Here is a 27,169-nt window from a genome sequence, read left to right as displayed (position 1 = left end):
ACCTCTAAAACTCTACTCCCTTTTCCTTTTGAATTTATAATAAAAAGATAGGTACCTATGGCTATCACAGGTAACTCTGCAATGACAGATACGGAGTGCTAGATCAAAGAACCACTCTGCAGGGTAAGGAAGAACACCTACATAGGGGTTTTCCTAACTGCTACAATTAACATTTATACATTACTTCTTGAGCAACAAAGGCAAGTTCTTTCCCTGAGTTCTCAAGGCAGTAATAAAACATGCTGACTTTATCAAAGTCCCAGGTAAAACCCCTTCCTCAAAACATCTGAAGATCTGGTTTTCTGGCTATTTTACTGATTACACTTATATTAGTATTTCACTTACTGATAGCTTCTTTTACTGCTGTTTCCAGTTCTCTTTCTTTTTGAGCCAGCTGAGTATTGAACTCTCTCATTAATTGCTTTAAGGTGGAGTTGTGCTTTAACTCAATGTCTTCTTGTTCACATCTGTAAATAAAAAATAAAAAAAATTACAGTGAGGAAATAAAATGTTTAAATAGAGTGCAAGAACAATTTAGCAAGGTAGGAGATCTGGGAATTTCTCCAAAACTATTTTAGAATGGGATGGGTTTGAATTATATGAATTCTGTGGGATTCAGGGAGGCTCTTTTGTTTTCCTCCTATTGAATTCACCTGGAAGGCATAGGTGTTTCATTTAAAAAACAGCCCAGAACTAACCCTTCCAAAAGACAGGGAATTTCTGGTGAAGAAGATTAAGAACTGGAAGTAAAGAACGTGCTGCAGAAAAACAGAATTTTTAGGGAATTCTTCCCTTGAGAAACCATTAGAGTGCTGAGCAGTATAGCACATTTTTGGGCAGTACATATGAACAATTCTTGATATCATTTGAACATGAAGCTCTCAGTACTAAGATTTAATACACTTGTCTCCTGCTTGAGAAAAACAGAACTGTATTTTATGTTCTGGCAATGCGGAAAATGACCATCACATAAGAAAAACAAAAGTGCTTTGCCGAAAGACAAACCACTTTTTAAACTGATGACTCAAATAGTTTTACATGTTTATGAAGATCAACTTTCAAGTAGCTCTTCCTTGCTGTTTCTTTAAGTGTATTTAGAAAAATGACAGGAAAACACCAGTCGTTATTTCATTGCTACAAACTGAGCTTTAAAAAAGTATTCTTGAGATTTTACTGGTTAAAGATAAAGCAAAGAAATGGTAACAAGTCCAGGAACAAAGAATTTACCTGATTTTCTGCTCCATTTCTTCTAAGGACTCCTTCTTTACTATGTCAAGCTCTTGCTGATGTTCTTTTCGCAGAGCACGTAAGTCTTTTTGAAGATTATTCACTTCTTTGCGTAGTTTCTGTTTCTCCCTTTCAGTCTCTTCCAGTTTAGTTTGCAAGTCCTTCTGCTGGTTCTGCATATCACCTAGTAACTGCTGCAGCTCCAAACCAGATTTAGCCTTTTCTTCAGCGTTTTCCTCACAAGCTTTCAGACTGTCATTTCTTTCATCCAGTTGTTGCTGTAAACTTTTTAGTTTTTCTTCGTATCTCAAACTCTTATCATCCATCTCAATCTTATGCACTTCATTCTCCTTCGCTAGATTATTCTCCAACTCTTTTATCTTCTGTTCTAAAGACTGACTGACTGCCTCCTTTTCCTGCAATTTTTTCTGCAAGTCTCCAATTATATTCTCCATATCAAATTGTTTTTGTTCTTTAGCTTTTAATTCTTCCTTACTGCTTGCTAAATCACCACCGCAACGTGCATGCTCATCTGCTAACAATGAGTATTTTTTGGTTTGCTCCTCAAGTTCTTTCCTGAGGCTTTCAGTCCTGCTCTGCTCCTCCCGATGGCTCTGCTCAATGCATTCAAGTTTTTTAAGGAGTTCTCCCTGTTTGTTTTGCAGTTCTAAATGAAAGTCATTACTCTCTTGTAGTTCCTTTTCATACTTCTGCAACAATTCATCTTTTCCAGTTAAGCCCTTCTGTAACACGTGCATTTTCTCTTCGTATGTCTGTCGGACACCCTCAAGCATAGTATTTTTTTCTTGTTCTACAGCAGCTTTTACACTCTCTACTTTTTGCAGCATTTCTTTCTCCAGTTCTGTGGGATCTCTTGTTGACTTCATTTTTTCTTCCAAGGACTCAATTTTGGCCTCTCTCTCCTGCACTTTTTGTTCTAAGTCTTTTAACTGATTTTCTTTCTCTTGCTTAAATTGCTGTTCCTTTTCTTCCGCCTGAGATATCAATTGCTTTTTAATAGAACCGATTTTTTGCTCTGCCTTCTTTTTCAGATCTGCCAGCTTAGTACTGCTCTCTGCATTCAGTCTCTCTTCTAATTCTTTCAGTTCCTCCTCTTTGCTTTTAAGTAGCGCTGACTTCGTGTGATGAAATTCCCTCTCTTTTGCTTCAAATTCAGCTTTCAGTGAATCTATTTGCTTCTCAAGATAAAGCACTTTTTCTTCAGCCTCCTTAAATCTATTATCCTTTTCAAAAGCCACCTTCTCTGCCTGCTGGAGTTGCCAAGCTACCTCTTTCTGCTGTGTGTCTTTTTGTTCATTATACCTTTTAAGTTCCTCCATCAAAGAATCATTTTCTGAAGTTTTCTGAGCAACATGTTCTTCTAGTTCAGCAATTCTTGCTGCTTGGTTTTTTAACTTTGCTGTTAGCTCACTCTCTTGCTTTTCCCTCCTGCTTTGCTTTTGTTCCAATTCACTTTTTAAACTATCAAGATTCTCGCTTTGTTTAGCCAGCTGCTCCTTCAGTTTATTTAGCTCTTCATCTTTTTTATTGGCTTCAGTATTGCTTAATTCAAGTTTGCTCTGCAATTCTTTAATAGTATCATGATTTTGTGTAAATCTGGTTTGTGCTTTCATCTTCCACTCTGACAGCTCGGCTGTGCAATGATCTGCTTGCTCAAGAGCTGACGCTTTTTCTTGACTCAGTGTCTCAACTCTGGACGATAACTCCTGTACCTGGTTTAACAACTGCAACTGAACCTCTTGATGTTGCTTGCTTAACAGAGCCATGGCTGCTTCCTTCTCTGTTAAACTTACTGTACTTTCAAGTCTAACACTAAGGTCATTGATTGTTTTGTTGAGAGCAGAGATCTCAGATTCTTTTTCCTGGAGTTCCTCCCTCATTGAGGTGACAGCATTGATATTTTCCGATAACTCTTTCCTCAGCTGTGTTATGCAAGTTTCTTTTTCGGATGCTGCTTGCTGCTGATGCCCTCCCTCTTTTTGCAATTGTTCCTTTTCTGTTACAAGGCCTTCAATGTCAGCTCTCATGGACGTAATCAAATTGTCCTTCTCTTGCAACTGTTGCATTGACTTTTGCAAAGAAGTCCTTGCAACAGAATGATGCTCTGTAACTTCTCGAAGTTGAGCTTCTAGTTCAAGAATCTTACTTGCTTTAATTAACACTGCTTCTTTAACTTTCGCAGTTCGGTGCTCGCAATCTGCGATTCTTCTTGTTACTACACCAATTTTTTCACAGCATTTTTCAATTAATTCATTGCTTTTTGTTTGCAATAAAGCTTCAGCATTCTTCCAATAAGCATCTAACTGGGCTGCAAGTTCTCCTGCCTGCCTTTTAAACTCAGTTTCTTTTAGCTGAATTGCCTCTATTTTTTTCTCATAATTTTCATGATCTTTGTGCTGAGATGACTGCACGATTTGGAGTTTCTCTTCAAGTGTTTTCAGTGTATCAGCCAGCTCGGAAATTTTGGCTTTGTCCTTTTCTTCAACTGCTTTCTGCTTGCTGAGCTGTTCCTGAAGTCCTGACTGCTCTTTCAGGGACTGATCAAGATCACTTTCCAATTTTTTCAACTGTGTTTTCATGTCACTCTCCTTGCCTGACAAAGCATTCACCTTGGCCACTGACTGCCTTAGTTGTTCTTGCAATTCCTTCAGGGACTCCTCCCTTTTCACCTGTTCTTCCTTCAGACGGGTAATTTCTGTTTGGGAGCCCTCCTTCTCAGCGCTAACAGTGGCAAGTTTCTGTTTCAGGTCTCCAACCTCCTGCTCTTTCTCTTGCAGTTCCATCTCATGTTTTTCCTGGAGCTCTTCAACCTGCTGACTGAGTTTGGTTTCCCAACTCTGGGTAATTTCTTCCAACTCCCTCCTATGAGCCTCGGCGAGACTCTCTAGCTGCTCTTTCTGATTAGATTCCAGTTTTGATACAGCATCATTGATTCCAGCAGAGCTGGCATGTGCCATTTCCAACATTTTAGCATTGAATTCACTCTCTTTCTGACTAAATTCCAACTGCGTGTTCTCAAGCTCTTTTTTTAGTTTAGCTTCCTGCTCAGCAAGTTTCTTTTTGAAAGTTTCCTGCATATCTTTTGATTTCTGTTTAATTTTCTCCATTTTGTTCTCCTGACGTTTTAGTTTACTTTCATATTCTCCTTGCAAAGCAGTAATTCTCTCCTCTGCAGCTAAAAGTTTCTGTTTAAGCTCTTCCATTTGCTTGTTCTGTAACTTCTTCATGTCTTCAATTTCATTTTCCTTCTCAGTTAGACTTCTCTTTGTCTCATCAGCCTCTCTTTGTAGATCCTTCAGTTGACATTCATATTGTTGTGTCAGAGAGGTTACTTTTTGTGTATTTTCATTGCTTTGCTCTTGCAAATGCTGTTTCAGGTCACATACCTGAGAGATGTATGCCTCCAACTCATTCCTGACTTCATTCAGCTGGGATTCAGCTCTTTCTAGGCGTTCACTAAGCTGCAGTTTTTCACCTTCAAGACCTGCCAGCTTTTGCTGCAGCTTTGCTAATTCCTCTTCATAAATCTTTGCCTGCTCATTAGATGTACTCCGATGAGACTCTGAAAGCTCATCTAGCTTTGCAGACACTTGAACAAGTTCAGCTTCAGATCTTTCTGCAGATTCCTTTAGTTTCTGTTCATGTGCTTTTAGTTCCCCCAGATATCTGTCTTTCTCCTCCAACGATTGCTTGAGTTTGTTGAGCTCCTCTCCGAGTACCTTCTCAATGCTTTGAACAGACATTTCGTGCTCTTTTAACAACTCTTCAACCTCTTTGTTGTGCCCTTTCCTCTCCTCTTCCAACCTCCCTTCCAATTCTTGCTTTGTTTCACACATTTTGCTGTTCAATTCTGAGAGCTCTTGTTCTAAATCATGACGTATTTTCAGTGCTTCTGATAGCTCAGAAGATAGCGCTTCTAATTCTGTTTGTTTCACATCTAGTTTTTCTAACGTTTTTTCATTCATCTCTTCTATGTGTGCACAGAAAGCTGTTTCTTTCTCTTTCAAAATTGTATCTATCTCTCGCTCTTGTTTCTCTCTCATTTTTTCTATTTCAGTTACTTGTTGCTGCTTTAAGATTTGAAGTTTTTCTGTCCAAAGCTTTTCCTGCTGCTGTTTCATGTTCTCCAATTCTTTCTTGTGTTTTTCAACCATATCATTAATTTCCTTATTGTGCTGCTTTTTTTCAGACTCCATCAGAGTACTTAATTCCTCCGACTGCTTTCTGTCATCTTGTGAATACTTTGCAAGAGAGCTTTCCAGTTCAAGAATCCTCTGTTAGAGAACACAGTTTTAAAAGAATATGAATATTCAAAAGTTATCAATTTGACTGAATTTTAACAAAGTCTCACTAGGTTCACATAACTACAAGTCACTTATTCCATTATTTTTAGTGAGTATCAACTTCTTATGTAAGCCTTTCATTCATATAGTTTGTTCTCAACTTTGCTTCCACTATGGTGTGTTATATTTAATAAAAAAATCTTCTATTTCACTGCAGCGAAAACAGATCTAATACAAGCTTGGAAACAATGTAACCAATTCAAATAAAATAATTCACATGTTTATGAGAGGTATGTTCACATTTTCTTATTAAGCTAAAGTACCAATACACAGGATGAAAGATATTAGAAGCCTGCTCAAGTATTATGGAACTTTGTACATATCTACTGAGTTATCTTAACTCCATCACTCATGGAAATGCTACTGTAAAGTTAAAACACTTCTATATATATAACTTAAAAACTAACATTTGGGAGTGCTGGGATAATGTACACACTACACACTTGCATTAGCAGATAATATAATCTTACCCATTACATAAAGCAAAGGACATTTCAAAAAATCATGCAAGTTTTTTTACTTACTCAATATCCTTACAAATGTTTGTACGGTATCAGTACTCAGAAGTTGAACAGTTTAAGTGTTAACGCTCCTGCATAACATACATAAAAACTGTGTAGATGGATACAAATTCATATCCCATGCCATGATATAAAGTGAATGCACTTCTGTATTTTGCCATCTAATCTTGTAAAAAACCAAGGGGCTACAGCATACCATGGCAATACAGTAAATTTCTGTTACAAAAAGCAGCACTGTGACAATCACAAACCAACCCAATCACAAGAAATCCACAGTATTTGTAAACCTGACACAGTTAAATGTATACTGAAAGGAATTCTTGTAAACATTCTCTTTTGGAATCTTTACTCACAGTTCTAAAAGTCTCTACTTCTTGATGCATCTTCTGAACTTTCTTGTCACACTCTAACTGTATTGCTTTCTTCTGCAGCTCTAATTCTTCTAAGGCTAGGGATTCTTGCTGCTCTTGTTCTTGAAGGGTTTTTAAACACTCACTCTGATTTTTTTCCTGTATCAAAAATTACAATTAAAACAATCAACTATAGTCATCACACCTTGAAAACCAGTAAAATAGGGTATTTACAAACCAATTAATAGAAGTCATGCACTAATCACCTGTATTTTCTCCACAAACACACATAGTTTGTATTTCATATGTGAAAACAAAACTGTTATAAATCACTTTCATTTTCTTTTCTTGGGAACCATTTGTCTTCTACTTCTCTATGAATGAAAACCATAAAGCAATCCAGCTTCATTTTGTTTTGTTCACCATGACTAATCGAGAGTAACACCTTAGAGGAATAAAGGTCTGTCCTCACTTGATTCCACTGCTAATGTATTTTTAAGCTTCTATTCCTTATAATTAAAAAATACAACCTGAGAGAGAGAAAAATATAGTCTGGAAGGGACTGTCCAAGTTCCTCAGTCCTAGTCACCAACCATCACAGAGAAGCACAAAAGAGTATCTACTATCTGTTAGGTAAAATCACACGATGATCTAAAGTGGATTTTGAAAAAAAGCAAAGAATCCCAATGATTCCTCCCAGCCTGACCTAGAAGAAAATTCTTTTCTGAGGTCAAACACTATGAATAGTGAACCTGTTCACGTAACACAATGCAACCAGACAAAATGCTACCGACACTTTCCAAGTAACAGCCTCATTCTTTGTACCTCTTTTACTCTGGTTACTGTGGCTAACTGCCAGTGATCCAGAGGAAGAAATGAAAAACCCCCAAGTCTAACAAGAAGAGTGTTTAAAAAAAGGAAGTCTCTCCCACAAGATGCAGCTGCTAGCAAGCAGTGATAGCGACCAATTATCATTATTCAGTCTGGATCATTGCAGCCGCTTTCCCTTCATATTGCTGAAGTCTCTGAGCTCTTTAACTTTTGGAGGACACTCATATCTGAGCACTGAAGGACTCTCACTGCGGAAGAGTCAGATTAAGATTTCTAGCCCCACCTCACACTTAAGAGAAATGTCTTTCTACACATTTTAGGAACACTTACGAGAGCTGCCTTCATCTTCTCCTGGAACGCCTTTTCTTGGGCCTGTAATCGCTCATTTAGCTCTTGATCTTTGGTAGCCATTTCCTCTTTATGGAATTTTTCTAGTTCAGCAACACGCTCCTCTGAAGACTTCTGTGAATCCAAGTCAGAAAAAACTATTTTCAAAATACTAAGAAACAAAATACTTTGCATCATTTCTTAATAAGAAAACCAGTGCAACAGAGAGGAAACCAGAACCATGTCTTTGAATATGCAACAATCACTTGGAGCGCTTCATATTAAGCCCTGACAGCTCTCATTTCAAGCTTGAAGTTATCCACCTTCCCCATCAAGTCTTTCGCAGTTCTACTAAATAAAAGAAACAGTACATGTTCTAAAGACTCTTCTATCAAGGTGAACTTAAGTGTTTTCAGTTTTGGTTGAAATGTGATAATAAATTGGAAAATAAACTTCTGTCTGTAGCTTTCCATGCGTTCTTGCTATTTCACGAGCCAGAAAGTCAACTGGTGATACTCTACATAGACAGCTATCTACAGCTTACGCATGTGCTTTATTTAAGAATAATGTAGTTGAAGTCAGTCATCCCCTGAAAGCATTAGTGTAAAAAACTAATAACAAAACAAAATGTCAGTACAAGCACTGTAGTTTAAAGGTGTTCAAATTCTTACAGCTCTGCAAAGCACACACAGAACTCAGGCAATTCCTACTTGAATAAGCCAGATGGAGCAAATGTTAGCAATTCTTAACTAGCAAACGGTTTGGCAACAAGTTCTTACATGTTTACACATACTGGTCTAGGATAATCATTAGAAGTACTTAGTATTAAAACCCCAAATCCTGGTGGAGATGTGTGAGCCATTAATTTCTTCTTCTTGACTCCCTTTAAAGCCTCAAGTGTACCTCTAGTAAATAATTTTATTAAATACTGTGAAACAAAGAGTAATACTGTTCATTTTTACATGCCTCTAACATACTTTCACCATTAGAGGAAAAAAAGTCTATATGGGGAGTTTTCTATTTTGTCTTAAGTAAATGTTTAATCCCATAAATTACTTTTTACAGAATTTGTTAAATAGAAAATATTTTGGAACAAAGTTCTGATATACTAATATATTTTACAACTATAGTTTAATTGTAATTGAATGATTAGTTTAAAAGCCAGTAATACAGGGTGAGTTTCAGCTTTTACCTTCATAATCTCAACCACCTCTTGTTTCACTCTGGTTAACTCCCGCTGAAGATTTACCCTCTCTTCCTCACTTGCCTTTTCTACTGCTTTGATTTTTTCATCCATTTCTGCCTGTAATTTTTTCCGGGCTTCCTCTGTCTTTTGTGCAATACTCAGAGCCCTCTCAAGCTCTTCAAAAGCTGCAAAATAAAAAAAAAATATATGATGGTCAAGAAATATCTATGTCCCCTGACAGAAGAACTGAGTTCTCAGTAACTGTAAATAGCAGAAAAAACAGATGAATGAACTTAGGAATCCATCAAATGGGTTTATTACCTAGAAAGGAAAGAGAACTGACAAATAGCTGTGTCTTCCAATACATTCTGTAGCTTCTATTTCTTCCCCTAAAATCACTATAAAATACATAAACCGTATAAATAAACTATGGCTCCTCTTCTGCCTATGTCTGCTGAGTAACTCTGAAGAAGAGGAAAAAAGCTGCATGATGAGAAGGCAATTCACAAGTAGTTCTTCCAGTAAAACAAGCAGACAGAAGCATAAACCAGGAATGACTGCCATGCAAGTCAGTTTTTACTGATTCATGAAAGTGCTCTTCCTCAATACAACACTGAAGTATAATACCAGGCCCTTTATTTACCTAGAGCTGTTCATTTCAAACTGTACAACCTAGATAATCTTCTCTTCGAACTGTGGGTTTGGTGGAGTCCATACAGATAGCTTTGCTAATTTCATTATTTCACTATTTACTTTTAATGTAAACTACTATCAGTGCAATTCAGAGACACTGGGAAAATGCTTGTGCATTATGAAGAATGGCCTGTGCTTCTAAAACTTGCAGATAAAATATAAGAAAAAAATATTAAGATTTGCTTCCAGAAAACTTGAAAATCTAGAAAATTTTTCAGAAGAACACTCAAGCTGCAGTGATTTATTTACATTTGCACAAGATGCACAAGTCTGCTGAAACACATTTTAATTTACAAATCAGAAGCAATAATTCCACAGCTTTTTCCCATGCTAAGGAAACATATTCTAACATACTGTATTCACTTCATAAATGATCGCTTAGATATGAAAACAAAGAAAATAAATTCCTGTGTTGTGAGCTGGTTTATTATCATCATCACTATCATATTATTATTAATCATCAGTAACAGTATCTGAGTTCCTCACTGAAACTGATGGCAGAATCTATACAGAATTACGCAAGACTAGAATTTAATCACTGTTAGGGAAACCTGTTTTTCTCAATGGATCATAAATGTGGAAAACTCCTGCTGCACATCAAAGGACAATTCAGTCTCAGAACAATCTACTATATGGTTAATTTTTTGCATAAAAGAACTTTGGCAAAACACCTCTGTAAAATTCAAAATCACAGTGTCAATATCAAGACTGTAATTTATCAGAGCACAAAAATCCTAAAAGAATATTATTCTACTATACCCTGTACTACTTGGATACTACTCTGGGAGCAGACAGAACAAAGTAATTTTTAAAATTTAATTTATTATGCTAAGCTTTCTTCCACTTAGTTCTATCCCAAAAAGAAATATCATAACAGACAGACACATCTCTAGTTTCCTTGATTCACCATTACTTAGTAGACATTGACAGCAATTCTCATAAACCTTGATTTTTTGAAACTATCTTTAATAACATTCAGGCATGATTTTGAGAAGTAAGCAACATTCTCCATTCCACATCTTCTGATAACATTCAAAACCGAAGCTTTTAACCACAATCTTTTTTACTTTTGAGACAGTGCTGCAAATATGTTTCCAAGTAACTTAATTCCATAAAATTGCATTCACCCAATCTTCTTCTGTTTTCTGAGGAAGCCCTTTTCTGACTACTCACAGCAACAATCGTGTTTTAGCGAAAAAAAAGGGTTGTTACTGACTGGCAATACTAAAGCTTATCACTGTATCCACTTTTTCACTCCCAGTTCTACTCTGAATAATAAATATTAAAACTCATCACAAAAAATCAAGAGCAATGGAGATTATTTTAAACAGGAAAACAGTTAAAAACATAATGAAAGCCATGCACAAGGCTTGTATTTCCTTATTTTCCAAGCAGAGTTCTTCACAGTCTCCATCAGGGCATTTGCCACCTGGGACCCACAGGACTCCAGTCACCCCCCCCCTCACCACCCTGGGCACAACTCTGTTACGTACACAGCCTGTGCCACACCGACTACCCTGATGCTCCACTCAGCCCTTACAGAAGCATGCATAGCTGGCAAAACTGGCTAAGTCCTTCAGTATTAAAGCACCATACATGGCTTTTTTTTTTCTTTTTTTTCTTAAATAAACACACAAACAAACCTTACAGACCTTTACAGAGTGTATCTTGAAAATAAAGGCTGCAAGTAAAAGATTAAGTTATTTCACTTTTCCATACGTGTTTTCTGACCCTTGTTCTGAGCAATACATATTTTATTTTCACTTCAGAAACCTTACTTCTGCAAAAGAAAAGAGAATGCATTCGCCACAGCCCACAAATCTGCCAAACAGAAGACCTAGCTTCACACTAGGATTGACTACTTATCAGTAATAGCTGAGCAACATGCAGTATGACAGCTGCATCACCATCATCGCAAGCGGGATGCTAACACAAAAGCTAGACAAAAGCTGATGGATAAAAATGCCAAGGGGCTATGAAAGCACAAAGCAGCAACACTTCACAGGAACACACTTAGCTGTCTAAAAGTTAAATTATATGCATCTCAGGCACTTTTAGCACTTAAGCAAAACGGAACATTTTTATTCGAAGTAGTTAATTCTAGTGTAGCGTAACAACAAACCAGCAGAGGGCTGAACTATCATCATGTACACATAACATGGTCTAAATGATTACTATTATTTTTGATCTATGGGAGATTTTAATTCTACCGTGGATAAAAGCCTGGAATAAAAGTCCATGTTTTTATGCAAATACGTCAGTTCTGGATGCAAAGAGTAAAGGCACTGTCGGTATCCTTCCCCAACCAGCAGAGCTACTGTTGAGGAAAGACCTTTTAATCAAGGTTAAGCAAAGTCTCGCAAAGTCTCACAAAGTCACCGTGGCAAATCAAAAAGTGGTAACAAGCACACCAACAGAGTCTCAGGTGAGTCTTGCGAAATCCCATTCACGTGACCAAGCCAGACAAACTGGAAACCTTCCTGTGCAGTATATAAATTACACAAAAGGAGCCTTAGCAGAGTTTAAGAACTGCAAGGTTGTAAAACTGGTTTTTATAAAACATGTGCTAGAGACCTGACCGATTGACATATGCTGCTCCGAAGTACCAGTCCCTGTTCCCTTCGCCTTGCATCCCATACCCGGTGTAACACCAGTCCATACTGCAAAGACTCCTTCCTTACTCTCCCAGTGCTGCAGACACGTATCTTCAACCATAGTGCCATCTACTGCTGAAAATCGTGAAGAAAGTGCTAAACAGGATGCCAAAGGAGGGATCTGATGTTTTCTTACTGAAGGCTGAGAGCAGGCATTTTGTCAAAAGTTTGAGACACAAAGGCTGAATTCCTTTCCTGTAGTGCATCTAGGCAGGTTTTTGAATAAACAGTACAAGATTTTTGTTTCCCTGTAGAAAGGTGCAAAAGATATGCTAATTAAGCTTGCAAAGGAAATGTCACCTACAAAGAATGGCAAAGGAAAGAAAATTGAATTTGCTTGCTAAATAACTTTTTTTGGGGGGTATGCTGTACAAGATATTAACTCAGTCAATAATCTGCATCCTGACAAGTTTGAAAGGACTTATGCCATGTAGTCTCAGGAGACACAAACTTCAGTTTGCCAGTATATTTATAAATGCTACAAATACCTTTGTTGAAGTAAAATGTAAATACTCTGTGTACATTGCAAATCATTGAAAAAAATAAAATAATAAGTTGCAGTTACTTCCAGTAAAAGTGCCTGAGAAGCACAGAATTTACTTTTTAGAGCCCAGTTCAAGCACCCAATGTGTGATGTAAGAAAAGAGAGCCCTTACCCCAGTCCTGTTCATACAAGGCTTGGGAAAGGCACCATGATTCACTTATTGGCATGTGTGGATGCACAAAAACAAGATGCTCTGTGAGATTTCAACATAATGTACCTCTAACTACAAAAAAAAATGAACTTAACTGGGGAGACCAAGTTACAGTTTACACAACACACACAAAACAAGCATACATATATTTTCACTGTTTCAGTAGACAAAAATGCATCAATGTTAAATCAAACACCGGAGCGTTTCAGTAAGTTCACTGAATTACAAAGAAAAAAGCCAGACATGTAACCCTGGGCAAGTTAAAAACATAAAGTGGAAGAATATACCACTTTTTAGCCTACAATATAGCACTGCAAAAGTATCCAAGTATATTATGCTTATCCTTATTCTGCCATAACATCAATGAAATCAACATTTCTACAAACATAATATTCCATGAAGTCAATTCTTCATTAAACCATGATATTGAAAAAGAGAAGTCTGGTATTTAAAGTCATCTCACATTAAATATGCAAGAAACAGAACTTAAAACATGTTGACCTCAAACACAAGAAACTGCCAAATTCTTAAAACCAGTGCACCTCAAAAGTTGTGACCTAGAAGTAATTTCAGGCTCTCCCAATACTGATGGTGGTGTTCTCACATGCCTGAACAGTTTAGTTCAACTGTACTGAAATATACTTCTATTGTATGTCACAAGATTTTTGGAATGCATAAAGCCAAGAAAACCTAATAAAGGTCACCATATAATTTTGCCTGTCTTAGAAGTAGTATTAACTTATTTTCCAAGGGTTCCAATATTCATATATGCATGCTTAACAGAGTACAAACATAAATGCACTCAAACGCAAAGCGGATGCCTATGCACCATAAAAGTCACCAGAAGTACCTCCAAATTTATTTAAAAGTGAGCATATTCAACACACAAATCCCCCTTAAAAAAGGGTGGTGTACTCAACACATTATTCATAAGTAAAATTACTTCTTGCTACAATAGTTAAGTTTTCCATGTATCCTGAGCATCATCTCTATCCCATTTTCAAATTGTGGCTATACAAACCTGAGGAAATTACTATTAACCAGAGTGTGTAGATAATAGTTCATAATTAAGAGATTTCTACTGTACCAAAACCCGCTGCGTTTCAAACAACTGTGACAATAACTTTGTATCTAAAAAAGTATTAAAATACTCTCAGCTATTCTTTTTTGTTTTGTTTTTGGTTTGGTTTTTTTTGTTTTTGTTTTTTTTTAAATCATGAAGAAAAGCTTCCTAGTCTCTAAGAACTGAACAAAATTCAACTTTAGCAAGGCTGACTGCTGACTGACTTCTGAAATATGAATTTCCGGAGTGAAAGACATATTCAACCTGAAAGCATAGGAGAGTAGGACATCTAATCAAAATGTTTCACACAATGAGTGTTCAAGCTGCTTTTCTGTATTACAGCAGAATGATCTACCCAAACTGATCTTTAAAATTGAAAGTTCTGATCTAAATCTATGTAGATTGAAAATAACCCCCTCTGTTATCTAAAATAACTCTATTGTTAGAACATCTCATCACGTTTTAGAGAAAGAGAATACATGTTTTATGCAAACTAACCACATCTGACCTTCTAACAAAAGAGTGAACTCCTTTAAATGCTTATGAGAACAAACTAAACTATTCTAAAAAAATTGTAGATACAGTCCAAAACAATTTCACTGTTAAAAAACAAAGGTGGGGCAGATGGGCCTTTTAAAATTGTTACAGGTAAAGGAGAACTGCAAGCACACATAATTAATGCTACCTAACTTCCATCAAAAGCAAACTACAGCGTCTAATAGTTACATAACCGCGCGCGCGGTCCAAAGCCTGAAGCAAAAGGAGTCATTCGCTGCTGTTTCACTGCAAAGAAATCAGACATACTTTTGCTATAGTTACTGAAAGAAAGTGCTTATTATGGTTATAATACATCCTCTTGCTTCTGCTTCTTCCCAACCTCTTACACACTGCTGTATTTTCTATGTAAAACATGGGTGGCGTTATAATGATAATTTATAGGGAGTTGCAGGTTTCCCTCCTGAAGTTACACCAACACAAAACTATCAAACTTTTGTCCTACAAACGGGAAAGTACAGCTGCCCTTCAGCAGTCTCCTTCCTAATTCCAGCTGAATCGGTAAGAGACCAACTAGTCAAAGACATCCTTAAACTCTGCTGACCAGAAGTGAAGTTAGTAATGATGCTTAGCAGGGGTGATATGTAGAACATTAGAGAAAAGAAGATCTCTTTATATCCGTTCCAAACAACTACTGATGAAAGAGTGCAAAAAGACCACGCTGAAGCTTTCTCATGTTTAAATGCAAAAGCTAATAATCTCCAGAATTTCTTACCAGCTCTTTCAGATTTTTCTTTCTGTTCTTTTAATTCCTCGCCTTTTGTAGTTATTTGTTTGATCCGAGCACGCAGTTGGGCTATCTCCTCCTCCTTCATTTCCAATGTTTCATGCATTTGTCGCTTTGTCTCTGCAATTACCATGCCCTATGGAAAAGGTCCTTGTGATAAAAAGCTAGCAAATAAATAAAACATATAGCTGAAACAATTTCAAGCCAGGACACGAACCTTGTCAGGAATAAAATTTAGTCTATTACTACAAGACCAGAGATAGCAGTATTTTCCTGTGTCAGAAAAAAGAAGATGCTAACAAAAAGAAGGTAAGAACAAGCGCTATTTTGAAGAGTAGCCAAAATTTATCTTAGTGGTGAAAAGAACTCCTCCAACAACTAAGGACCATCAGAAAAATTCCTCCTTCTGGTACAGACACTTTTCTTTGAAGTATGTATTCTGAAAAAAAACCAAACCTAAAAGCATTGTAGAGTGGCGGCTTCTTAGAGAACATGCACATATGGTGACTGTTAGTCATGTTGCTTATCACACCACCAGAAGTTACTCCAAGTAGCCAGACTGTGGTAAAAAAAAAAGCTTTAAGGAACAAAAAAAGTACCCTGAGAAACTTTTCATATTCATAAGAAATTACAGTTACTTTCCCTTCACTGGTCATTTTTTAATTCACTTACATTGTATCTCATCTTCACTAGTGTTTGGAAGGATTTTTTGTGGTTTTTTTGTTTTTTAAAGCTGGCATAATCGTTCCGCCCTAAATAACATAACCTTGCAGTATTAAGTACAGCCTAACAAATACCCTATAGTATCTATACAATAAAATTCTCAAGTAGCTTCAATTACTTGATTGTTAAAACATAAACCAAATCACATCAGACTACTAGTAACAGCTTCTAATCCCCAAAAGCCAGGTATTTTGAGTTTTAAACATCTTCAAAAACTACGCAAGAGCTTGAAGAAAACTCTTTTATTTACCTTGTCTTGTTCTAGCTGCTCAATCAAATCCTTGGCATCCCGCAGCTGTGTAATCAGTTTAGTCTTCTCAGCCATGTGAAGGTCCTGCAAAAAACCCCCAACCACAAGTTTAAAGCATTGCCATCGGTAAGAAAATACCTCCTTCTGACAAACAGCTTCGGTTTGACTCTCAGCCGGCACTATGCCTTGGAGGAACAGCACAGAACAGAAACCAGGGAAATTAAGGTAGGCAGCTTTAAATTACGTTTAAATCCCCCAGTGCTTGGCTGCCTCATGGCTTCCATAATAAATCTGTTATCTGAAGGCTTTGTTACAGCCTCCACAGTTCTCGCATGGATGTCAGAGCTACTACAGTAAAATGGCCAAAAAACATGCCCAAGGCACCTGCTCTATTACCTGTATCTTGGCTTACAGGAGGATCTCAGCAAAGTAACGTAATGCTTATTACTGGCCTTGTGGAAAAGGTTCATAAAATAAAGTCTTGCAGAGCTCTTTCAAACCCTAGTGCTCAGAGAAGAGAATCTGATCTCCAGAACTGAAGCTGAGTACAGCTATACTTAGCACATTTTCATGTTTCCATGAACTATCAGCCACCTCACTCTTTACTCCACACTCAGCATTAATGGCCTTAAAAGGAAAACTGAGCACAATATTAATTTAGCTTTGGGACTACACTTATGTTATCTTCACGATATTGTGCTCGCCTTTCTGTGTGTTCTATTCATTTACATAACTGATGCCTCTTCCACTACGTCTTAAAGGTTTAGCTCTGCTCCACTTTCCTCACTTTACCTCCCTTCTGTGTCTTCTGTGCTAGGACAGTCTTTTCCTCACCCCAATTTCCCACAGGTACTTTATTACTGACACCATTTCAATAGCATGTTATTCATACAGTAAGGTTTCACACTCAAAAAGCTGTAAAGAAGAGTAATTGCTCAATGTGTTCATTCCAGGTGGTTTTGCACCTTTAACTCCAAAAAGGTACAGGGACAATTTGTTTAATGATCTGCCCTATTAATAATTTTTTGAAATATCGGAATTCTTATCATATTTTACTAGCTACCCATAAAGAGCATTTTTCAATACCTTCATTTTCTCCAGTTCCTGAAGCCTCTCTTCTAACTGTTCTTGAAGTGCCTCTTTCTCATTGGTTAACTGTGTGCAGCGCTCCTTATGTGACCGGATCATCTCCTTACAACGTTGCAGCAAGTTCTCTTGGCGCTTCACCCTCTGATTAAGCGTTTCCAGTGTTTTAGCAGAATCTTCATTACCCTCTACAAGGCAACATACCAATGGTATCATATGTACACCATTTCTAAAATGTAGAGCTGCATTCATCATTCACGCTGCAGGCAACTCACAGGTCTCTACAGTTGTGCGAAGTCTGCAAAACTTCCTAGTGATTACAGTAACTGCCAGAAACACGCTACACACACACACAGAAAATTAATGCAAATCAATTTACAAAACCCCAGTTACTATGGAAGCTCCAAAACCAAACTATTATTCAACAAGGTTTTCTATGCAATTAAAAAAGTCATCGTGGTTTAAAAACTTGCCTGATACTACTAGCAGAATATTCACAGGCAGGAAAAAACACGAAGCAAAGCAAATCACATCTCTCAGGCACAAGCACACAGATTCCTGCTTTCCCAGTGCTAGGTATGACGTTAATTCTAAAGTATCCAAGTTTGCAATACTACATTCAGTAGGCCATGTTTAGCATCTTTCTGAGCTGTACTCCTCTCTGCGTAACTAGCACATTGGGTAATATTTTACTGTGTGTTCTGCTCTGATGCTCTGGAGGCTGTAAGAATACCTGGCATGAAAATAGGATCAAACTCAGAGGTTCATTTAACAACCATAAGTGTAACAGTATAACTATATATATAAAACCCTATATATTAGTGTAACACTATAATCCAGAAGCAGATTCCGACAGAGGAAACATCATGAACCCGGATTCTTAGGGAGTGAATCTTATGTTATTTCCTAAGCACTGCAAAAGACATGACACTGGATAAGAAAAATCACTGATCTAACGCTTCATATCATCCTAATAAACAAAAATCAAGGCAGATGCTCAACAAAGACCATTTCAAGATGCATGTTCACCTTCGCCTGAACACTACCTCTTACGAAGGATACATAATAAAAGTGTCATTCATTGGTATCAGCATTGTAACGTCCCTTGCTTAGTAATCAAATATACATAATACTGGGAGTCCCATAACTCAAATAACCTCCTGACGTGAGAAACACTCAGCTTATTCAATAGCAAAAATACCAAACCTGCTTTGCTTTTACTTGTTCCTGGGAAAGCAAAAACCAACCAACCAACAAAAAAGAAAAAAAAGGGGTGTGGGGTGTGAAGAGTGACAGACTGGCAACCAGTCTTCCCTCTAAACTCCAGGGACAAGTCCTTGCTATTAAGTGAGGATAGTAACAGCCTTACCAGCAAAAGCAATAATCATTATACTGTCATCACTACTGGCAAAGGCAAGACATATGAAATTTGAATTCTTAAGCAAATTTAGTAGCTTAGAAGGGTCGTCCTGTCCTCTAGCTGCCACACTGTCTTCAAAACAATTGTCTCCCTCTAGAAAATTCATCCTTACTATGACACATTCAGCCTCAAGTATTGTTATTCCATCAGAAATAACAGCAGGCTTATTCCCCAGAATTCAAGATCTCTTGGAAAAGCTGCAATACCTACCATTGCTTCCTGGTTCCACAGTGTTTTCTGTACTGATTTCTTTTGTTGGACTTTGAACTTGTGGTTCAGATTGGATATTTGGATCAGGCAATTCAGTGCCTATCTGACCACTCTGTAACCTCTGTTTCAGCAACGACACCTAAACAAAATGTTCTTTTAGTTAAGAAAAAAACCTAGGATTCTAAGTAGATCATGTTTTCATCTTCGAAACTAGAGTTAAATGAAATTTGTAACAGCAAGTAGAGAAAGGAAAATACCTGAAATTTTTTTGTATTTTATAAAATCCAAAATTTATAAAATTCCAATTAACAAAAATAGTACCACTATGAGTGAAGAAACAAACACCAATTAAGGAAAATACATACATTTTGCCAAAGCAATTTTAGTTCAAACCTGTTAATGTTATGTTCTTGATTACAAAGACATTACAAAGGTATTTAAGCACAGATCAAGCAATCATATTTAACAGGAGTGACATTTTACAAAGGTATCCTCTATCACAAGGATGCATTTAATTTCTAGATAATCATACATTCTCAATAACCTTTACAACATTGCAGCAATTAAAATAAAACATGGATATGCATTACAAGAAATACATAATTTAAAAAAAAAAAAAGGAAAAAGGTAGGCACAGCAGTTTTAAAAACCATCTCTTGAGTAAGGTATCTTACCTGAGTTTGAAGGACACTAATAAGTTGATCCTTTTCTTCCAAGGAAGCATCAAATTCCTCTTGGAGATGTTTCTTAGCTTGTTGATCCATCTGAAGCTCCTGAGAATCATAAATAAATGCATCTCAAACGAAAACTGAAATGTGAATTTAAAAGACATATCGAAATATTAAGAAATAATATTAAAAATACCTCCTCGCACTCGTGACCCCAGAAGGCAACCATGAAGTGGGTATTTTTTTACTATACAGCATTCCACACAATGTAGTAAGAACATCCTATTACAACACCAACATTAAAACAGCAAGACTCTAGATGTGAAGCAAAGGATTCTTCCTTCCTAAAAGTAAGTTTGTGTAGGGGTCACTTCAAGCCTGCTCCTTAAAACTGTCTTCCATGCACACATTTCTCCTGGACGTTGAAGACTGCACTTCAGTAAACTGGATTCTTCATTTAGCCACCAGATTAAGTCAACATAAACAGCAGAAATGTACCTTTGTTTTACACTCATTCACCAGGTTAGCATTCTAACATGAGAAATGCCATTTATAAGAGCAGAAAGTTGGCTTTTTTTGTTGCGCGAACATTTTAAAGTGGAAAAGCCAGAGAATATCAAGGAACTCCACTATGTGGCTTCACTTGTGTGGTGATTTGACCCTGGCTGGATGCCAGGTGCCCACCAAAGCAGCCCTATCATTCCCCTCCTCAACTAGACGGGAGAGAAAATACAAAGAAAGGCTCATGAGTCAAGATAAGGACAGGGAGATCACTCAGTGATTACTGTCACGGGCAAAACAGACTCTACTCGGGGAAAACTAGTTTTATTTATTACCATTCAAATAAAGAAAAACACCTTCCCCCCACTCCTCCCTTCTTCCTGGGCTTAACTTAATTCCCCATTTCTCTACCTCCTCCCCGCAAGGGGTGCAAGGGGACGAGGGAATGGGGGTTACAGTCACTCCATCACACATTGTTTCTGCCACTTCTTCCTCCTCTCACTCTTTCACTGCTCCAGCACGGGGTCCCTCCCACAGGAGACAGTTCTCCATGAACTTCTCCAATGTGAGTCCTTCCCATGGGCTGCAGTTTGTCACACACTGCTCCAGTGTGGGTCCCTTCCATGGGGTGCAGTCCTTCAGGCACCTGCTCCAGCGTGGGTCCCCTACAGGGTCACAAGCCTGCCAGCAAACCTGCTCCAGCATGGGCGTCCCTCAGGTGACAGCCTCCTTCAGGCATTCCCCTTCTCCAACGTGGGGTCCTTCCCGGGCTGCAGGTGGGGATCTGCTCCCCTGCAGGCTCCATGGGCTGAGGGGGACAGCCTGGCTCACCATGGCCTTCACCATGGGCTGCAGGGGAATCCCTGCTCCAGTGCCTGGAGCGCCTCCTGCCTCCTCCTGCGCTGATCTGGGGGGCTGCAGAATTGCTGCTCTCACATATTCTCACCTCTCTCTTCCACTGCAGGTTTTTTTCCAGCAGATTTCCTCCCCGCCTCTTAAATATGTTATCCCAAAGGTGCTACCACCGTCACCAATTAGCTCCGACCTAGCCACCAGCAGGTCCATCTTGGAGCCGGCTGGCACTGGCTCTGTTAGACATGGGGGAAGCTTCTGGCATTTTCTCACAGAAGCCACAGCCCCCCAGCTACCAAACCCTTGCCGTGCAAACCCACTACAACTTGCTACTTACTTAGATTCATTTGGCTGAACATCTTTAGAAACTTGTAGATGTTTGCCTAAGCGAAGCAGTCAGATCTATATAATCTTACAAAATACTGCGTTAGGGAGGTTTCTTTTATTTACTTCCTACGCTTTTAAAGTTTAAGTATCTTAATTTCTTTAAATAATTATTGTTCTAATAGAAAATAAATATACTTAATTCAAACAACTGCTTATCGAGAGAATCAGAACCACATACATTTCATGCATGCAGTGCCCAAACTTGCTTGCTTTTTTTTATTTGTTTGGGGTTTTTTTTATTTATATATTTACTTCATCATATATATTTCCCCAGTGATTTAACCCACAAAGCTAATGCTTCTATGACCATTTACTCTGCAAAGATCCCTTGTATAAAAACAAGTAACACCCATAAACACGGGTTCTGTTAGCTAGGCAAAGATACAGGATGATAGAAAGGATGAAAAAGCAACAAGAGACAAAACACACAGCACTGGACAATTCCTGCACTGCTTTTCTTCATCTCTGACTCTTGCTTCTCTGCTGTCTTGCTGCCTGCCCCTTACCTAAAAGGGTGAATCCCGGCTGCCGTAGCTGAGCCTGATACCAGCCGTGAGAACCGCAGCTGTGGGAGCTGAGCCTGCCCAGCCATGCACAGACAGGACAGTGCTGGAAGGAGGACACTGGGAAAACCATTCCTCTGTCTTCCCAAGTAACTATTATCCTCTTTTTAACCCTGCATAGCCAGAGGTTCTCAAGAGCTACTGGTCACACTTCTGCCTTGTGCTTCTGAGCTTTAGAAACAAAAACTTCCAAGCAAAGCAACACAGCTCAGTGCAAGAACAAGCAGCAAAGAGATTTACTGAAATCAACACAGAAATAGTCCTCTTTGGATCCCAAAGTCCCCTCTGATCCTTGTTTTAACAACACTGAAGACTGCTTGAAGACTGCTGTTGAGGAATTACTCTTAAAAGGAGAAAACTAAGGTAAGCAAAAGACAGGCTGAATTTCAGGGACTATTTCACACCGTCAACTTGGCCTCAAAGGAGACTTAAGTTTATTCTTGCATGGCCCTGTCAGAAGAAACTTACCTGATTCAATGTATTTAAGGGGGAAATGGACTGTATGATGAAGATTTTTAAAACTAATTTCTGATAAATTCTTACATTAATGAATGACCTAACTAGTAGCATTTTAGCTTCCACAAAGGAAACATACCATTTTATTTGTAATTTTTCTTTTAAGTCTGGTTTACCTAACACCATGTAACACCTGGTCTTCCAAAAGACCCAAAAAACACTTTCTGAAGGTTTTAAATTAATAAGAAAAAAGTTCAGCGTTAGATTTGAGGGATCTTTAAATCTACAAGATTTATAAGAATGAAATTAAATTTTATGCCAAATAATTTTATAAATATATATATATAAAATCTGAAATATATATAACATATCTATATGAATCAGGAATATGACAGAAGTGAAAAATAAGTATGCACACATCCAACCCTTTTTCATAATCAAAAGCTTTAACTCATATATATATGCTTTACAAACTTTACCAAATACCAGTAAGATAGAAAACTAAACCTACTAAGGCACGTAGATACATGCCTTAACACAGAAAGAGATTCTTTCATTTAACCTTGTAGTGAGCTGGAAAAAAAACCCCAACAGTGGCAAGCTACTTCTGTCAGTAATGCTGAGTGTTCTCCGCACTACGGGCTGACAGTTTAGCTCGCGACAGAGCAACAGCCCAGGCACTGGCTTCAGCTCAGATGAGCACAGCACACCCTGCATGCTGCCCACTGTTCACAGCTGCTGGGGCAGAAGCAGCACACATCTGAACCGAAATGCTATCCCCATGGGACACATGACTCCCAGCCTGATTACCTGCATTACACCCCACATGGCTGAAGAATGCCCCGCAATTTGCCGGTGACCTCCTTCGAAATGACTGGCTGCTCGAGCAGTGGCACAGGGCCAGCCCCTGGGAGCCAGCATAAGCCCTGGGTGCATCCATGGCTGGATGCTCACAGTCCCTGTCCCTTGCCCTCAAGGGACAGACACTGGCCCATCTGCAGGCAGGACACCCAACTGCCTGCAGCTAGTCTGCCCTCAGGCAAAGGTGGGACCTCCCCTGGTCTGATGGCTCTTGCAACCTCCGTGCCAGCACTGCTGCTAATCAGGAGCACAGCCACAGAGCAAGCCCATGGCTTTGAACGAGCTGGGACCCAGCTCCCAAGCAAAGGAAGAGCATGAGCAGAGAGACCCTCGCGCCCCTCTCTCAACCCCATGCTGCACTGGCTCTCGGGGCAGTAAAAAGGCTTCAGCTTCACATTCTGCCTCATCGAGGTTTGACAATGTGGCTTTTGTGAACCCGCCCTTTTAATTTCCTCCACCCAATAATTTGTACATGTCTTTTAATTAAGACCAACGTATTTATTATCAATACCAAATACATTAGAGCTTCTTCTTTTAATTTCACTATAACCTAAGGAGACAATAATCATAACACAACCTACCTCATCTTATGATTGAAATCAAACTATACTACAAATCCATAAAACCAAAGTAAAACTTATAACTGAGATCAGGATGAGTATTTAAAAAAAAAATTATCCTAAATTTTGTTACTGGTACTCCTTAAAATCTTTACTTAAAAGTTCCTATTACTTGCTTTTGCCCAACATTATTATTTCTCAATACTAGAAGAGAAACAAATTGCACAGAGGTGTCTACTGCTGGGCCAAACAACACTGCAAGAACCACACACATTTCTACCGATTTCACAATGAATAGAAAAGCACTGCAGTTGGTATGATGGGCTGCTCTGTCTGAAGAGTATGACAATAAGCTGCTGAATAGGAAAGAAGCCAGAGAAATAACCCCAGATAAATAAATGAAAACATGCAACAAAAACCCCTGCTATGTGGTATCAAATATTCTGTAAAGTGAACAAAAAAAAATAATCAAAAACTAGGCAGAGAAAGATCCTACGTATATGTGGTATAAAGTAAATATTCAATGAATAAAGAGAACTACCTCTCTTAGTTCTCCGATCCTGCGAAGTGCTTTATCCTGACTTTGACTCAGAATGCCCTTAAAAAAAAAGGAAGAATAAACATCAGGTTTATTAAATGTAACTTTATATATAAATAATTATAAATAAACTGAATTGTATTTCAGAAGAAGCATTAAAGCTTTATACTTCTCTTTCAAGCCAAGCTTGATGTGTAAGTGTTACCATAAAACGCCAACTGTGGGTTGGTAATCTATCACCTGAACTCAGCTGATGCAATAACAAAGGCTGGAGTACAACAGTTTCACATTTATTTTGACAAACTAATGTTATCTTGGCTTCCTTAGAAATTGCAGCCCAGATTTTTTTGTTATACATGCACACACACATACGTACACAACATACTGTGTAACCACACACAGAGTGCACTGAAAATTAAATCCGTATCTGTACTACACACTTTAAGATTCAGAAAAGCCTTCAGGTAAAAGAGGATGAAAATTAATGCTTACCTGTAGCTTCTTCTTCTCCCGCTGGATAACTTGGTAAGCAGACACTAGCTAAAATACAGAAATCAGGTACAATGATGATAATGCATCTGCTTATAGCTATCAAAATAATTTACTTAGCTGTAGCACTATCTGCATTTTCGAACTCTTCACTTCGCTTGAGAAAGCTGACAGAAATGTACTTACATTTTCTCATTTTCTCAATGTTTCCTTTTTCCATTTATAAAATATCTCCAACATGTTAAAAACCCAAAGCTTACGTGACGAAACAGTGAGGTTACTCAGCATTCATGCAGTTTTTCCTTCACTGAAAAGACCTCTAAGAACAGCCATGCTTCAATACACACAGTCAAAACTCGACTGTATCAGAAAGTTACATCCCAGACAGCTACCCACAGGGATGTGCATTTGTAAGGGTACGCGTCCCAGAGAGCGTAAGTAAAATTAGTCTTACAATGAGACAAAACTAAAAAATAAATTTACAAATCTAGCCAAAAAGGGTCTGCATAATACTGAAAGTTCTCATCCCATGTGCTTTGCATATACCCAGACAACAAAGACAGACTGGAAGTGGACAATATTTCTCATTGTAAGCTGACAGAAGGACTTCATGAGTAACTACACAATTTAGTTTAATTAAAAATTTGATCACAATTGCCTAAGCTGTCCAAAGCTAAAGTAGCATAATGGCACTTGGAACTAGAATATTCTGTTTTCCTTTAATTTTTCATAATTTGAAAACGAATTTAAAACGTCCAAACCAGAACTCTTTAAGTCAAAAGCGATCTTCAAATTCTTATTTAAAATAAATAAGGATTTTTCAGAATTCAAAATTACTTTTAATGTCAAGGTCATACTTATTTTGCACTTAAAAAAACCCTAAAACTACAATGGGTAGTTTCCCTTACCATATTTTTGATATGCTAACTTTGTATCCTACTTTAATTGAGGAAAAAAAAAATTACATCTCAAATACTCATCATATATTTAGACTAATTTCTCCCAAGTTCCAAAAGAGTAATTCTTTGCAACAGAAGAAACTCAAAAAAGTAGTGTGAGGCCTTTTTGACAGAGAAAATTAATACTTGCTGGACAGACTACACTAAAAAAACCCCCAAACAACAAAAACCTCACCAAAACAAACTCACAACCTGAAGAGTTTTCATTTCAGCAAGACATTTTACATACACTTTTTTAAAGAACTATCTTATTATGCTTGCTGGAAAAGAATGAAAAATCAATGGGAGGCAACAATTAATGAATTAATGGAAGACACCTGTTTTTTCAGGCACATGCTGAGTACTGTAATTGCTGTATAGATATTTTAGATTCCAGGGACTTTGACACTAATAGCCAAAAGTCTGCACAGGAATTTTTGTATTGAAGGGCAACAAACATTTAAAAGAACTGTAAAAAACAGTGCAAATATCCAGTTTTAAATACAACACAGACACAAACTTATAAGTAAACAAATGCAACACCACCACTTGGAAAGCTTCACCTTTCTCAACCGTTTGGAAAAGAGTGGCAAAACTACTTGTATCATTGGTTTTCACTAAAATAGCGGAAGAAACAGTCCTTGACTGAACTCCTTCCAGGGAATATCTGGAAATTATGGGGAATAGAACTTATTAAAACCAAAACACTTGCCTATCACTCATGCATGGAACATACATTGTGCATTTCAAGTCCAAGTTTCAGAAGAGAATTTGCTGCCATGCAAGTACAAGCTATGCTTGCCGCTGCTCTCAGCGGAAACCTTCATAGGCCTACTTGCTCTGAGTAACCACTAATTAATTTCTATTGCTGATAATATGACAATATTTATAAGCAAGAGAAGAAACGGATTTCCAAGTTTTATTACCAGAAAAACATCTGACCCATCTAGGCCAAAAATAACTAGACTTACAATAATAATTTAACGTCCATGTTAGCTAGAAGTTGATCCATTTGCTCCAGACAGGAAAACAAAAAGATTATCCACTACTGCTGTATCTGTTAGCCCCATCTTTTTCCTCTCTCTGCCCAGGCAAGTGAGTCACAACGTTGCCTACCTCTGAGTATTTTCCCCTATAGTTGCCCAAACTGCGCTCCATTCTGCGCAGTCGCTGCAGCAACTGCTCTTTGCTGAGGCTGTCCACATTGCCCGGCGGCTCTTCTGTTTCACTTTCAATGTCTGATGGTGGATCAAAGGTGGGACCAGCTGCATCCAAGTCCAGTCGATTCAATGAGTCTCTTGAGGAAGTTCGTACCAGGGACTCCTTAGAAGAAGAGCGGAACAGGGACTCTTTTACTGGGCTTCGAAACAAAGACTCCATGGAGGGAACTCGGAGCTGAAGCCTCTGGGTGAAAGACTGAGTGTCACTTAGCTGCAAAAATACAAAGCAAGTAATTACTTCTGCACTGCTTTCA

The 27,169-nt window shown here is 38.0% G+C and overlaps 1 protein-coding gene across 6 annotated transcripts in view; it reads right to left on the bottom strand.

Moving 5' to 3' along the window:
• GOLGA4 (golgin A4) overlaps positions 1-27,169 on the bottom strand; it is a 92,618-nt gene that overhangs the window by 19,861 nt on the left and 45,588 nt on the right. For 5 of the 6 annotated variants that reach the window (XM_055707237.1, XM_055707238.1, XM_055707235.1 and 2 more), the window contains 13 exons: positions 26,812-27,126; positions 24,761-24,808; positions 24,272-24,328; positions 19,557-19,655; positions 18,883-19,021; positions 17,253-17,440; positions 16,167-16,250; positions 15,182-15,329; positions 8,813-8,991; positions 7,624-7,755; positions 6,466-6,621; positions 1,228-5,522; positions 346-467 (listed from right to left, as the gene is read on the bottom strand). In XM_055707237.1, coding sequence (XP_055563212.1) covers positions 346-467; positions 1,228-5,522; positions 6,466-6,621; positions 7,624-7,755; positions 8,813-8,991; positions 15,182-15,329; positions 16,167-16,250; positions 17,253-17,440; positions 18,883-19,021; positions 19,557-19,655; positions 24,272-24,328; positions 24,761-24,808; positions 26,812-27,126 — 5,962 coding nt within the window. Of the gene's footprint in view, positions 1-345; positions 468-1,227; positions 5,523-6,465; positions 6,622-7,623; positions 7,756-8,812; positions 8,992-15,181; positions 15,358-16,166; positions 16,251-17,252; positions 17,441-18,882; positions 19,022-19,556; positions 19,656-24,271; positions 24,329-24,760; positions 24,809-26,811; positions 27,127-27,169 lie in introns of those variants that run through there. The other variant, XM_055707239.1, reaches the window with a different exon arrangement.

The sequence above is a fragment of the Falco cherrug genome, chromosome 4 (assembly GCF_023634085.1).
Source record: "Falco cherrug isolate bFalChe1 chromosome 4, bFalChe1.pri, whole genome shotgun sequence".
Lineage (NCBI taxonomy): Eukaryota > Metazoa > Chordata > Aves > Falconiformes > Falconidae > Falco > Falco cherrug.
This window is presented reverse-complemented; position numbering and strand designations above follow the sequence as displayed.